Below are 13,992 nucleotides of genomic sequence, written 5' to 3'. Positions count from 1 at the left end.
GATCAACTCCCTTGACCTGCTGGCAGTGCTCTGCCTGATGCAGCCCAGGATGATGTTGTGCTGTGAGGACTTGTGGAAAGAAGAAATGGTGTCTGCATGTGCTCCTACTGGAAAATGAATTATCTGCAAGGCATTTCCTCTGTTCAGAATGCTATGCATACAAAAAAAAGTTGTTGGTGGTTAAATATTTTAGTTCATATAGAAAGCTATTTTGGCACTGAAGTCCTAAAAATGGTGTTTTTGTTTTCAGCATCAGAAAACCTTTTTCATAATGTAATGAAAACAAAAGTTTTTTTACATTGATGAAGCTGTAACGATATCAAAATGTGAAACCGAAAAAGCTACTGAAATTCTAATCACATAAGACAGTTACTTCAGCAAGACTTTTTGCTCAGTGTGACTTTTTCCTGAGCAAATGATGTGCCAATGCGATAATGTGAGCTATAATTTGCTAAGAATAAAATAAGTCTGCTGCGGACAAACTGAATTCTTCTTTCACCTGCACCGCTTTACATTAGGAATAGTTCCATTAAATTAGGAAAATTGTATCGGTGTAAAATTAGGTTGATCATTCCTATGATTGCCATGTGGCGTGTGTTTGGATCCATACCAACTAAGAAAGAGTCAAAAAACTATTTTGATCCTGCTATGTCTGTGTTTGGTGGTCAGGTCTGGAAGTTCCCATCGCGTGAAGATGAAGAGGCAGAAGAGTAAGCTAGCAGCTCTCAGGTTATATGTAGCACCTGTCTAGTAGCAGGATTTAAGTGAAGACTGCCGGTTCCCAGAAATGCAAGAAAGGGCTGATTGAACTTTTGAGCAGATACATGGCACAGAAATCGTTTATAAAAGGGTTGTAGCAAAAGACTTTTGAAAAGATTATGGCCGAAGATTCCTTTGATTTGTCATTTTGGTGGCCTTTATCTCTTGTGTAGTGAGCATTTTAATAGGCTTTGGGATTTTAGATTCTGCTAGGTCACAGTCATAGAGAAGAGATAATATATTTGACTCTGTTTACTCCAGAGAATGAAGTGCAGTTCTGTTTCATGCCAAGACAGAATAGGCAGTGGCAGTCCTTGGGCTAACTTCCTTTCTGTATAATATTATGCTAGAGAGCAGCAACTCCTTATTCAGCTGCGTAAGAAACGAATATCTGCAATGATCATCTTCTGCAATTTTATTGTTAGAATTTCTCTGGCATATTAGTGAGTTCTTACGCTGAAGAAGCAATGTAGCCTTTCTCACTTGAGATGTATTGGTGGTTGTGAATGAAAGCATCACTCACCTAGCTTGTACCTGCTAAAATAAGAGGCAAAATGTCAGCTGACAAATAATTTCTAAAACATATGTAGCTGCTGGCAGAATTTACACCCTTGATCCCAGAGTTATAAGGCTAGTGCCTTGCAGATTAATGGGACAAATTTACAAACTTGGTTCAACACCAATACTGCCAGCTGTATAAGCTGTATGTTCCTAGCCTAACCAGCAGCTTATCCTCAAGCTCTCATGTAAAGAATTTGGTTCAATATAGAAACTAAATGTTTGCATGTTAGTTTCTGTCACTGTAAATATGATTGCTTAGTTAATTTAGGACATGATAGGAATATTATTCTCACAGATGAAGCTGAGTTTAGCTCTTTATTGAGTGGAAAAAGTCTAGAACTGATCGCTTTTACCATCACAAGTTATCATCCATAGTTACTGGAAAGAAATATTGCATAACTGTGTTTAATAATATTATGAGTCATATAAACCACAAACATATAGCTGAATTCATGTTATGTTATAATTGACTTCCTATATGAATGGGATAATAATATGATGACTTCCATCCATAGCAGAAGGGTAAAAAATAATTGGAATTTGTACCAAAATATAAAAGACAATAGGGCTTTGGTTCTTTGTCTGATAGATTCCTTAGTTCCATATCATTTTTAAAAACAGACCAACAGAGCTTATGCAGAATTAATCAAAATGGTTTGCAGTTAGCATATGAATAATACAGAGTTGTTACCATTGAATATGTGAGATGCTTTCTGATTCTAAACTAGATTTTTTTTTTTTCCCCCTTCACGTGGGGGTTTATTTTTCTTTAACCTCTCTTAAGTACTTCACATTGTTAACTACAGTAATCAAATCACTTAAGTGGCTTTAAATACTTAGCTGCTAAATTTTGAATTTATATCTGTCTCATAAAAAAATCAGGTTTGAGAGTGACAGCAGAATTCAAGCATTCACATGTGGAGTTCTGTTTTGGCGCTTTTTTGACAACTTGGCAATGTTTCTTCTTCACCTGGTTATATCACTGACAATATCTACCCTTCACAATACAAATACCAAGTCATGAATTTAGCCCTGTCTTTGTTTTTCTCTTGATTATTTGTTTTCCTGTCTTATTGCTTGACTTGAAAGTTCAGGCATGTTTGACATGCCTCTAGACTTGACCAAGAGAAAGGAGTACCAAAACTTGGCCTCCCATATCCTATGCTAAGAAGAAGCACATATGCATGACCACTTGTCAGTTTAGCAGGGCTTCAACTCTTAAACAGGTCTTTTGTAATAATGTGTTTGTGTGTTCAAATGTCCACCAAAAATACTAGATGAGTGCTACTTGAATACGAGACATAGCATGTGGCATCACTTGGTGTGATTGTTACGCCTCTAGCATGTTCACCCTTCATCTGACTATTTTTGATTTGACAGATCTATCTTAACAATGTGTTACAAGGAAGAGCTATTACAGAGACAAAATATCTTTAGGACTCAATGAATTTCCAGTTTATTGATGAAGTGGAAAATAAATTACTTCTTGGAAAGGAATATATCTTCAGATACATTGCTAGTAATATAGGAGATTGTTCTAAGTGTTTCTCAACTGTTACTTCAGCTCAGTAGTATCTTCTATTATTATGGCTTGTGCTTAAAGTGCTATAAACAGTCATTATATGTCAGACAGTTTTAGTGATTTTGCAACATTATATATATATATATATATATATATATATATATATATATACACACACGCTTTTTTTAAAAGAAGTTTAGCAATATTCCCTTACATTAAAGCTTGAAGAGGGCCAAAGAGTAATATGAATTTAGAAAGGAAAAAAGCCACATTACAGCAGCAGTAGCCTTATATTAGCTCTTGGATTCTGTTTGATGAAATACCATATGAAATGCTATCTGAAGATACAGAGCAAAAAAAAAAGCTGTAGTATTGATAGAATTATGGCATGAAATCCCAAAGGGACTATTGTGATACAGAAAAGCTATCTCCACTAGCACTGTCACCACTGGCATCATCAATTTCTTCAATGAAAATATAATTTTAGCCTTTCCAGACACTACATAATTTCCAAACAGGATGAGACTTACGTTGTGTCTTTTATCATGCAAGTGTATATACAGCTACAAAGAGTAACTGCACAAAGAATACAACTTTTTCATGTACTATCCTAGGTAACTGGGATAGGCACTTAACTATAACCTAAAAATCATTGTTCATTATATTATCAAATGTTACGACCTCTTATGCTTAATTCTTAGTTACCGAAGCTATCCAATCTCCTACAAACTGTCTCTCTGACTGTACAAGTTTAGGGCTAGGATGCATTATACTCAAATTCTTGCTATGGGCAAAAAGGAAACACATAAAGTATGAACACACTCATAAAGACAAGAATTTGTAGTATAATTGAAGCCTTAACAGTCTAATCCGAGTCATGTTTAGTCCAGATCTAATTATTATGGAAAAGATGGAAGGAATAAAGAAATTAATAGTTCTGTACAGAAAAGTGTCTCAATAGTTCAGTTACAGTTCTTATATACACACTTTCTGGTTTCTAACCTTTTTTTTCTTGACTTCTTCTGCTTCCCTCTGGATCCTGAGGGCTATGGCATCAGTCTGGTGTTGGTGGTGCATGTTACAGTGTCAGTATCTGGAATGTTTCACTGAGAGGAATGTGATTTTAATTTTTCTTTCTTCTTTTTTACTCTCTCTCCTTTTCAATTCACCTGGAGCTATTTCTATGTTTTCTAACATGCTTTTACATCTTGCTCTTACTTCATTGCTCTGTAGCTCAACCTTACATCAGAATTTACTGTATGTGGGAAATTCCATGCAAGTTTATTAGTTTTTTCTTTGTTACACCTAAAACCTGATTTTATCCAGCTCTGGGTCTGCATTTCTTTAACTGACCTTGGGTGAGTTTAGTGCCATGGAGTCTCCAGAGCTGAGCGTGCGCCCTATCTCCTGTCATCCCGTACGTCTATCCTCTTCACAGCATCCTGTGTCTCCTTTGCTCAGTATCAATTGCTATATCATGCTAGACCTGTATTTATGCTGCAGCATTATGTTGGTTGTAAATATTTCATTCTGTGCAGAATAGGTACTTGTTATTACTATGTGTATAAAACTGTGGTTGTAAAATTAGCCACGGTCACCTGATCAGAAGGAAAATTGATGTTAGAGCTAAAGCAACTAAAAGCAAAACTCCAGGCAAGGCTAGACAAGTTCACACGAAGGAAGCCTGACAAGCATCAGCCCCGAGGTCTTGCAGACACACTGTCCTGTAACTAGTAATGGCAATATTGTATTACTGGGCTACAGGATTACAGATACAGCAAAAATTTCGTGAGCTGTATTTTCATTCACTTAAAATACATTGGCAAAAGTTTGTGAGGAGAAAAAACTGACATTCCTGAATTGCTGGAGTGGAGAAGCTCGTTACGTTGTCCTGGTGCTCTTTGGTAAATTGGAGACCAAGCAAGTTGAAATGTAGAGTCAACCATGAAAATTAGAATTATATTTGATTTGTGTAAGCAATATAAGAAATAATAAGGATAATTATATAATATTAAATGTATATATTATTATACATTATTATAGATTTTTATCTAGAGGATTATCCTATTCTTAGTAAATGCTTACAGGTTGCTATTTACGCCTTTCCTTCTCTAAATGCTATTTGCTCTCTCTTGAGAAATAGTAAATATCTGGTCTTTAGTTCTTAGCAAAAGGAAAAGCTGAATTTTTGAATATCCACACCACAGCTGATACTACGGAAAAAGCAGCTATGGATCAGAGATATCAAACAGCACATATGGAAATCTCTTTTTCAGGATTGAATACAAATAATGTTGCATGGAGTAGTTCTTTCTAAAATCTGAGACTGTGATGAGGCATTTCAGGTGTTTTCCCATACCTCCACACGAATTCTTCTATGAAAGTTGAATCATCAAAAGTTTGAACAATACAGAACATCTTCTCAAGACTGAGAATTTGTTTATTTTTCTAATAACATGCAAGATTGGATTATAGTGCCACCTGGTGCTTCTGGCATAACAGTATTGCAAAACAGACTTTTGTTGACAACACTACATTGGAAATATATTACTTATAACACACTCCTTTTTCTCAGGAGCAGACAGCCTCTTTTTTATTTATTTTTAACTAATCTTGAATAGCATGGAAGCACTTCTAAAATAATCTTAAACACTTGGAAAACTATTATATTTTCTTTGCTGCTTTTGGGACCTACATATAAGGGTTATGTTTCCCTGATGTGGATGTTGTTGACATCATTTTTAAGTATGTTTTCCTTATGTATTTAAAACAGAAAAAGGATCTAATGAAAGTGATTTCATTGTTAGTTACTCTTTTGGATAGAAAAATAAATTTTGAAAGATGGCTTCGTATTTTAATACCAACAGATTTTTTAATAGAAAGTGGGAAGGCTGTCAACACAAATTTTCCACTTACTTTAGCAGCTTGAGCTGAACTTAAAAAACCAGTTTAATGTATGTGTACTAAAGCTAAAGGTTTGGCAGGTTGCATAAACCTTGATGAATGATAGCACTGCAGTGAAGATAAGCAGACAGTGGAAAAATTTCTGTGCACTCTTTGTTCCTGCTCTTCAAGTGAACATTTTTTTTCTGGATGTATCTGCCCAGCAGAAGACCCTGCTCATGAAGAACTAATCCAAAGTCATGAGGAGGCAGTTAGGGAAGAGAAATAAGTAATGGGAAGTGGCAAGAACACAGCTCTTTCCTTTTCCAGTGTTGCCTATTGAGTCCTGTAGGCCTGAGATGTCAGGCATATGATTCTGCAGCTCTTTGAACTCTCAGAGTAAAAACTTTGTGTTTGTACCATTCTTGATGAGCAGAATTGCTATATACTGAATTTTACTAAATACACTGAGCACATTTTAAGTATGTGGTTTCGATCCATTAACCTTTCATTCCTCAAAAAAGACTCAATCCCGTGAAAAATTTCTTTTAGATAATATGCTCATAAAAAGGTGCTAAATAATTAACCCCAGAAGTAGCTGAAATTGTCAAGGAAAAGAAGAATTCTTTTAAAAGGAAGTCCATAAGATGTTAATGGAAAATAAGTGATGTACCATGACTCAATATTTAAAAGCCATAGAGTAGCTTTTCCTTGATTTGTTATTGCAACCAGAATTTGAGTCTGTTAGCTACAGTTTAGAATTAGATATCTGAGTATGAGTACCTAAATAACTTCATCTCTAATTTTCATTGATTTCCATGAGGTCCAGCTACTCAATATTGCAAAAACAATTAAGAGCACGTTGACCAGGGTTGTGTCCAAGCTTTTGAATATCTCTGAGGAAGGAGACCCCATGATCTCTCTGGGCAACCTGTTCCAGTGCTCAGTCACCCTCATAGTAAGGACGTTTTTCCTCTTGTTCAGATGGAACTGCCTGTGTTTCAGTTTGTGCCTGTTGCCTCTTGTCCTGTTGCTGTGTACCGCAGAGGAGAGACTGGCCCCATCCTCTTGACACCCTCCCTTCAGATACTTACACATGTTGATCAGATCCCCCCTCAGTGTTCTCTTCTCCAGGCTGAACAGGCCCAGCTCTCTGAGCCTTTCCTAAAAGTTTCCTTAGTTTTGATAGCTAAAGATTAAATAGCTGGGTTTTCTTCACATAGTTCTGAATTGAGATTGTTTTGCTATAGACAGATAACTGAAATTAAGACTTTCATAAGACTAATACTTGTTGTAAAGTAATATATTGGTGATTGTTGTTTCAAATAAACCCTTTACCAGAGGGAAAAAAAGGGCTTTCTATTTGGGGTAACTTCCTTAACTGTTAGTGTTTTCCCACTATATGCTTCATCTTGAAAGTGGTTTAGTGTACTTTCTTCAAAGTCTTTTAAAAGTAATTACATAGTCCAATGAGCACCATAAAGAAGAAAAAAAGAAAAATGAATTTTAAGTAGCATACAATGTTGATGAGCTACTATCTCCAGTTCATGGGTTATTATTAAATTCCATTCTGATGAGAGGCTTGAGCTGAAATGGGGTAGTACTATAGAGTTTCAAATGACTGCTTGTAGCAGTGAAATACTCTTTCCCAGGATTAAGCTGTTGTGAAGGAGCTTACATTTTACCTTTGGGCATCATTTTGAATCAAGCGGTCTACATTTAATCAAAAATTAAAAAACAATACAAAACTATCTATTAATATACTGCTACATACAGTTTGAGTTCTTTAGCTTCTCTTTTAAAGATTAGTTGATAAATACGTTAACACAGCTCACTACAGAGCAGTAGATGAGATCTATGCGCCTTGGTGTTTGAGTTAACCACTCACAGCATGTAATAAACTACTCCCTGAATGATATACTTGTAATCTAATTTCCCTGAATTTGATGGAAACTGAGAATTATTTGCACTTTCATCAATTTCACGATGACTGGACATATTGAACACGTTATTCCATGTTATGGTTGTGCAGAAAGTGTTACTGACTTAAGAATTCTCTTTTCTTTTTTATGCCACACATTCCTATTATAGGAATAATAATTACAAACAAATCTGAATGATTCCCATTGTAAATTTTAATGCACTTGCATTCTGTTTTCTAGTATTTTTGCTGTCTAAATAGTCTTTTTTACTTCATGTCATAAAAAAAAGAAAATTAAAGTATTATAGGAACTTTATATAAGCATGCGATAGCATTTTTGACCACTGTTGTACGTTCTAAGGAAAAATTTCTCAATGTAATTTGTTGGTTCATGCAAATGTTCCACAAAGGTGGCTCCGGTTCAGCAAAGGTGCAGCAGGATCTATTGCCCATTCAGATTGTGCAACTTCCCTGGGTTACTTCCAAGCTGCCTGGCTGGCTCCTTGGCATTTTCCCTGGTAGACTGACGCCAGGCCTGAGCTAGGACGCCCTGGGAGTGTTGGCTCCAGACTTGCAGCACCTTGACTACTCCAGGCCTGAAGCACCACACCAGAGAGATCACAGGAGATGAGGGTTTGATTCTTTTCCATGGAGGATTTCTGTGGGGGGAGAATAATTTAAATGTGACTAAAGCAAAATGGTGTTTCACATTGAAAAGACTCTATGAAACTAACTTTTTTTCAACAGAAAGGACCTCAGAATTTATCCAGCCTGTATTATTGGTAGGAGTTTACTGTTGAATTTGAGAAAAAAAAAAAAAAAAAAACTGATTTTTTTCTATCAACAATATACTTTCTACATTTCAACAGGTAGGAAACGTTGTTCAGTTTCAGTGTAAAAAAGGACATCTTCTCCATGGATCAACATCAAGAACTTGCCTTCCTGATCTTACGTGGAGTGGCATTCAGCCAGAATGTATACGTAAGTAATCGATAGAGTGAATAAATATTTCTGCTAATCCTAAAATTATTAATTGGTTTCCTACAAGGCTATTTAAGTTCACTTTTTAACAATGTCAGTGTAACAAAGTCAATATACATTTATATTACTAGCTTACAGTGGCTAGAAGTATGAAATGAAATTTAATGAGTAAAAGAATTCTGATTTTATTTTTTCTACAGTAGCCTGTAGAACTGAAAAGAATTAAAATCATGAGACTGTTATGGGTATTTGTTAATACTAAATCTGTTCCTTCAGCTGGCCAAAGAGATGATGAAAATGGTAAGAGTTTCCAACAAAGAGGGTGAAACTTTTCTGGTTAAGAAGGTGCAAAGAGTCAGGAACTCATGAGAACAGGACATGTACAAAAGCCCTGTACAACCCCGACTTGTACTGGACTACATAGTTATTACTAATCGTAGAAGAAAGTCTGAACTCCTGTCTCCCGACTAGTTTGTCAGAACATTTTGAAGAAAGGAGAAAGAGTTTTGTAATTTGAACTTATTGAATGTGAACTAGAGAGAACATTCTTACTGGGGCACAGCAGACAGCTTTACAATGCTTAGATGTTTTATACTTCAGTAAACAGTGCTACTTTACTGAAGATATTAGTTAACCATTTTAATTCTTCAGCTAGTGAGTAACTATTCTGCTTAGAGAAATATTTTCACCTTAAAAGAGAAACGTTATAGGATCTCTTCAGCGTATGGTGACCATATCCACAGAAGAAAACAGCCTTAGTGATTCAGTTGGTGCTAATCTTCCCCCAAGCAAATATCAAATATCAAATCACTAGGCAAGGATTGGACGGTCAGCTCTGCACCTGGTGGTACACTGTTTTTGAGATAACACAAGACTCGAGACTCTGGTGGTTATTAAAGATGTGAGACACTTTTCCTGAAATTAGGATTGCTGATTAGTTTCTGTACCTGATAGTTAAAAATGGCCTCACCTAAAATTTACCCTTGCCTTTCATAGCATTTTCCTAACTGACCCACTTATTTGCTGTTATTCAATGATACACAGGTGTTACAATTTACTTAATGTCATGAGTGATGTTTATCTTCACATATGCAGACACAATTTTGGTCCTGCAAGGGTGCATTTAAGTTGATTCTCGGACTTCTGCAGAGGAAAGGTCGATTTTCAAGAATGTATTTACAGGCTCATGACAGTAGTTCATAGAATATATAAGAAAGAACATTTGTATGATATTTTTATTGATGTTTCTAGCTTAATTAGTTATCTATCAGAAAGTTTATAGATTATTTCCTCAGAAATATTTTCACCATTTTGACTAAAGGATAATTCATGTTTTCTTTGTAGCTCACAGCTGTAAACAACCAGAAACACCAACTCATGCTAATGTTGCAGGAATGGATCTTCCCTCACTTGGCTATACGTTGATTTATACTTGTCAGCCAGGCTTCTTTCTGGCAGGAGGATCAGAGCATAGAGCCTGTAGATCTGATGGCACATGGACTGGGAAAGTTCCAATTTGTGAAGGCAAGCTCTTCTGTTTCTCTCTCCTTCACTCCTTCTCTCATATATCACATTTCAGTGAGTTTTTTTACTTGTAGTCTAATAAGGATAAGGCAAAATGGTGAGGAGAACTAAGAGGGAGAACATCTAAGGGGATAACTGTAATCCTTTATTGTGTTTAATGGGACGTACGCTTTCATGTACTTAGCTTTCTTTTACTCAGAGATGTCAATTCTGGATTTAATTCTGGAAGCCAAATGCATGGGTGACACCTGTTTTTAGATGTATAACTTGGCCAGGTGTGAGCTACGTTCTGATAAGCTTAATGGAAGAAGAGCCTAGATGTTTTTGCACATGCTTACTAAAACTTAGGTCAGGATGACTTTATTTGCAGAGATTGTATCAGCTGCAAGAGAGCTTTGGCAGTTGCAATATTACATAAGGCTGCCTAAAGTCCAAACAGATGTCTAAATTGCTCCGTATAATTAATGCATAGGACTTATTATTTTATATTCATGTGTAAGAAACAATATTCTATTTGCAAACAAAATTAATATGTTTGCTTTGCTGTTGATGTTCCAATATGCTACTAATACTTGTTTTTAATCTTTATTATGCACTTTATCACAGCAAGGCATGACAAACCTCATAGCAAAACCATGATGAAAATAGTGTTTTCATATGCGAGATAGGAAGCATCCTCAAGTATAGCAGCTATTTGGAACATTACTTTCCTGAATAATCAAAGCACCTTTTACATTACTTATACCTAATGTTTCAGAAGGGGTTTCCCCCAAGATCTCTTATTCAAAGCCTATGTATCCCATGATTGCCCTTTGGAAGGGAAACAGAAAGTGAATATTTGTATTACCCTGTCGGAAAGCAAGATGCCAGGAAGCTCATGACTTGTTCTGTGCTCAGGAAGTGTTATGGCAGGACAAGTCTCATTCATGAGTTGTAGTTTGATCTGAGAATTTTTTGCTGATGATATTAAAACAAATAATATTAGCAAGTCTGTTCCAGATAGAGCTGTTCTATCTGATGGTGGGAAACCTTTATAAGAATTAAAAAAAAATAAAAAATAAATAAATGCTTAACTGTTTCTACATTGTCATACAATAGTTTCCCAAGGTCCTGAGGAAATGTTGCAGAAATACAGAAATATTAGTTCACTCCTATGCTCTCGTGGGAAATGAACCAACTAGTTCCCTGTTTCCACAGATAGGTCACTCAAGAGATGCTGCTCAGTAGGCAGTATAGACAAGACTGCTCTCAGTTTGCTTCCCTCTGCCTTTACATAGTCTTCCAATAGTATCCCAGCAGGCTTTTCACCTTTCAAATATCCCTATATACTTTTATTCCCCAGTTTATGCTTTTTTTTTTTTTCAGTTTCATGTCATAAAAACAGAACTCTAGGTTGCAGAATTACTTTGAAAATTGTTAGTTAAAAAGAAAACTGTACATAACAATTATTCCTTAGGACGAGAGGTGTCCAATAATAGATACAGAAAAGACCCAGGACCAAATGCAATATACCATTTGTACAATCTCCTTTAAAAATAAACTTAACTCTCATAGTATAGGTATGGCCGCTTCCTGGACAGAAGGAATATAGCAATGTAGAGGTGGCTTAAGAAGGTATTTCATCACTTTCGCATGGAAATTCTCCTTTTGTCTCTGGTATTTACTGCTAAGTGGCTACTAGATTGCAAATATTGTGACCCACGAACTCAAAACACTACAGGAAAGGTATTAAATGATACAAAAAAGTTATTATAGTGAAAGGTACCTGTCTTACAGTTTAGATGTGTGTGAAAGCAGCAAACTCAAAGTTATCCCCCCTCAGCAGTGAATCTACTTCTTCTCTGTTGCTGAAAGATGTTGAATTTAACAGCTGTTCTAGCTTTAAAAAGGCAAGTAATAAGCACTGGCTTCTTTCTCTTTTTCAGCAAGTGTTTGATTTATTATTTTTGCAAACAGTGGTATTTATAAGCTTATTAGAAGGGCGGGTGTTTAGGATCAGGGATCTTGCTTCTTGCTGTTTAATAGTGGAGAAAGATAAGAATGAACAGCATGTTGTAAAATATTAACTCTGGGTAAAGTAAAACAGTTTCCTATTATGCGGATAAATTGTCCACTCAAAGAGAAGATAGTTGCTTTTCTTGTCCCTTTTTTTAGAGTACCAAGGGAGAGGGAGGGTCTAGGTTCCAAGCCAAGATCCAAAATACAAAACACTGAAATAACCACTGGAGCAAGGAATGGAGCCTAGTACCGCATGAGTGTGTCCTACCTTAGGAGATAGAATTATATGTCATCTTTATAGCCTAGTGAATTCAAATTAGTTTCTGCAAAATAAAATAGATGGAGGAAGTGGCAGTGTCCCATCGCATTTAGTGCATTATCTTCAGAGTGGGAAGAGTTCCTGCTGTAGACAGAGAAAAACTGAAAATCAGATCTCCAACTTCTACTGCTTAAATTAGCTGAGCAATGGGAGATACAGTAGAAAACCTCATTTGTTTCTTCTGCTCCTGTGATGCTTTAAAAGAAATAGCAACCTTCTCCATTTTTAATGCATCTTTGGGTTTTCAGTCATGAACACAAGGAGATGCTTCACCCAACACTGTTGAAGATAATCCTTTCATAGAAAGGAATATGATTTAAGACACCGTTGTTATGTATCTTCTCACTGTTTGGTGCTACATTGCTTTCCAGTCAAAACGCTGCCCATGTTGCTTTTTTATGTGGATCCCAACATAACATATTAGAAGACGTCTAACATACTAGATGCCTAGTCCAAAACTGTGGGTTCTGAAATAGGAGCTATACTGTTTGGGTATTGCAAACAACTCGGTAGCATCTGGGTGACTTAAAAGCAAATGCGTCGTAGAAGAAATCGATGGGCATGTGCTTCTGCAATCCTGAGGCTCTTATAAAACCTCATTCATACTTGGAATTTGAAATAGCATCTTATATCCTATATAATGAATAAATTCCAGTATGGAAGTGGTTTTCTCTTTTTTGGGGGTGGGAGATTTGCTCATGATTTGTCATTTTGTCATTCTTTCTTTCCACCAGCTGGTTCCAAAATACTGGTCAAGGATCCCAGACCAGCTTTGGGAACACCAAGTCCCAAACTAAGTGGTAAGTACTTTGATGTATACATAGCTTTAAACATTATTTCTGTAGAAAAGACAACCAGAATCAATTTAGTGAGACTACACAGAATGGCTCAGAATGAATAAGGGTAGCAAATTAGCAATTGTATTAACAGAAAAGGAAAGCATTAGTTAATCCCCAGTATTTAAGCCCTTTTAGACTATATGATACTATTTGTACTTGTGTACGTTTTCCAACTGATGATCTGTGGTTAGAGTTTTATTGATTTCACTGAAATCACTTTGTTTTGTGTAAGACCTTATGCAATGAACACATTCAGAAACTGTTAGTCTGTCAGAAATAAATTGGGGCTATCTGGAAAAAGCTAAACTTTTGTGTGACCACTTTTAGAGCATAGATAGCACTTATTAACAGTAATTGTACTGTGGAGTCCAAGAACATAGGTTTTGGTTCACGTAAGGGCTGGATACATATAGCTTTATTAGGAGCTGGAGTAAAATATATTAGGTGGAAGTTAACCCTCATAATACTTGAGCAGTGCATTGCCACACATTGTACCAGAAAAAACTTGTTATTGTCCTGAATTGATCCTAGAAAAACCTTTTTCTGTCCTCTGAAGATACTTTCTGAAGAGACAAGTCTCCTTAACTAAAATTAGCCTTTGACTATAACCCTATTAAATGTTTTCTAACATGAAAAAGGATTGCTCAAGTAACTCCTTTGTATACTTTTTTAACACATTGTTTTC

General features: G+C 36.0%; 1 protein-coding gene across 2 annotated transcripts in view; it reads left to right on the top strand.

Moving 5' to 3' along the window:
* Positions 1–13,992, top strand: part of CSMD3 (CUB and Sushi multiple domains 3) — a 711,519-nt gene that overhangs the window by 685,031 nt on the left and 12,496 nt on the right. For both annotated transcript variants that reach the window (XM_068933141.1, XM_068933140.1), the window contains 3 exons: positions 8,516–8,627; positions 9,972–10,151; positions 13,203–13,268. In XM_068933141.1, the coding sequence (XP_068789242.1) occupies positions 8,516–8,627; positions 9,972–10,151; positions 13,203–13,268 (358 nt within the window). The remainder of the gene's footprint in view (positions 1–8,515; positions 8,628–9,971; positions 10,152–13,202; positions 13,269–13,992) is intronic.

This window comes from Struthio camelus, chromosome 2, assembly GCF_040807025.1.
Source record: "Struthio camelus isolate bStrCam1 chromosome 2, bStrCam1.hap1, whole genome shotgun sequence".
NCBI lineage: Eukaryota > Metazoa > Chordata > Aves > Struthioniformes > Struthionidae > Struthio > Struthio camelus.
The sequence above is the reverse complement of the archived record's forward strand: the minus strand, read 5'-3'. Positions and strand labels throughout refer to the sequence as shown.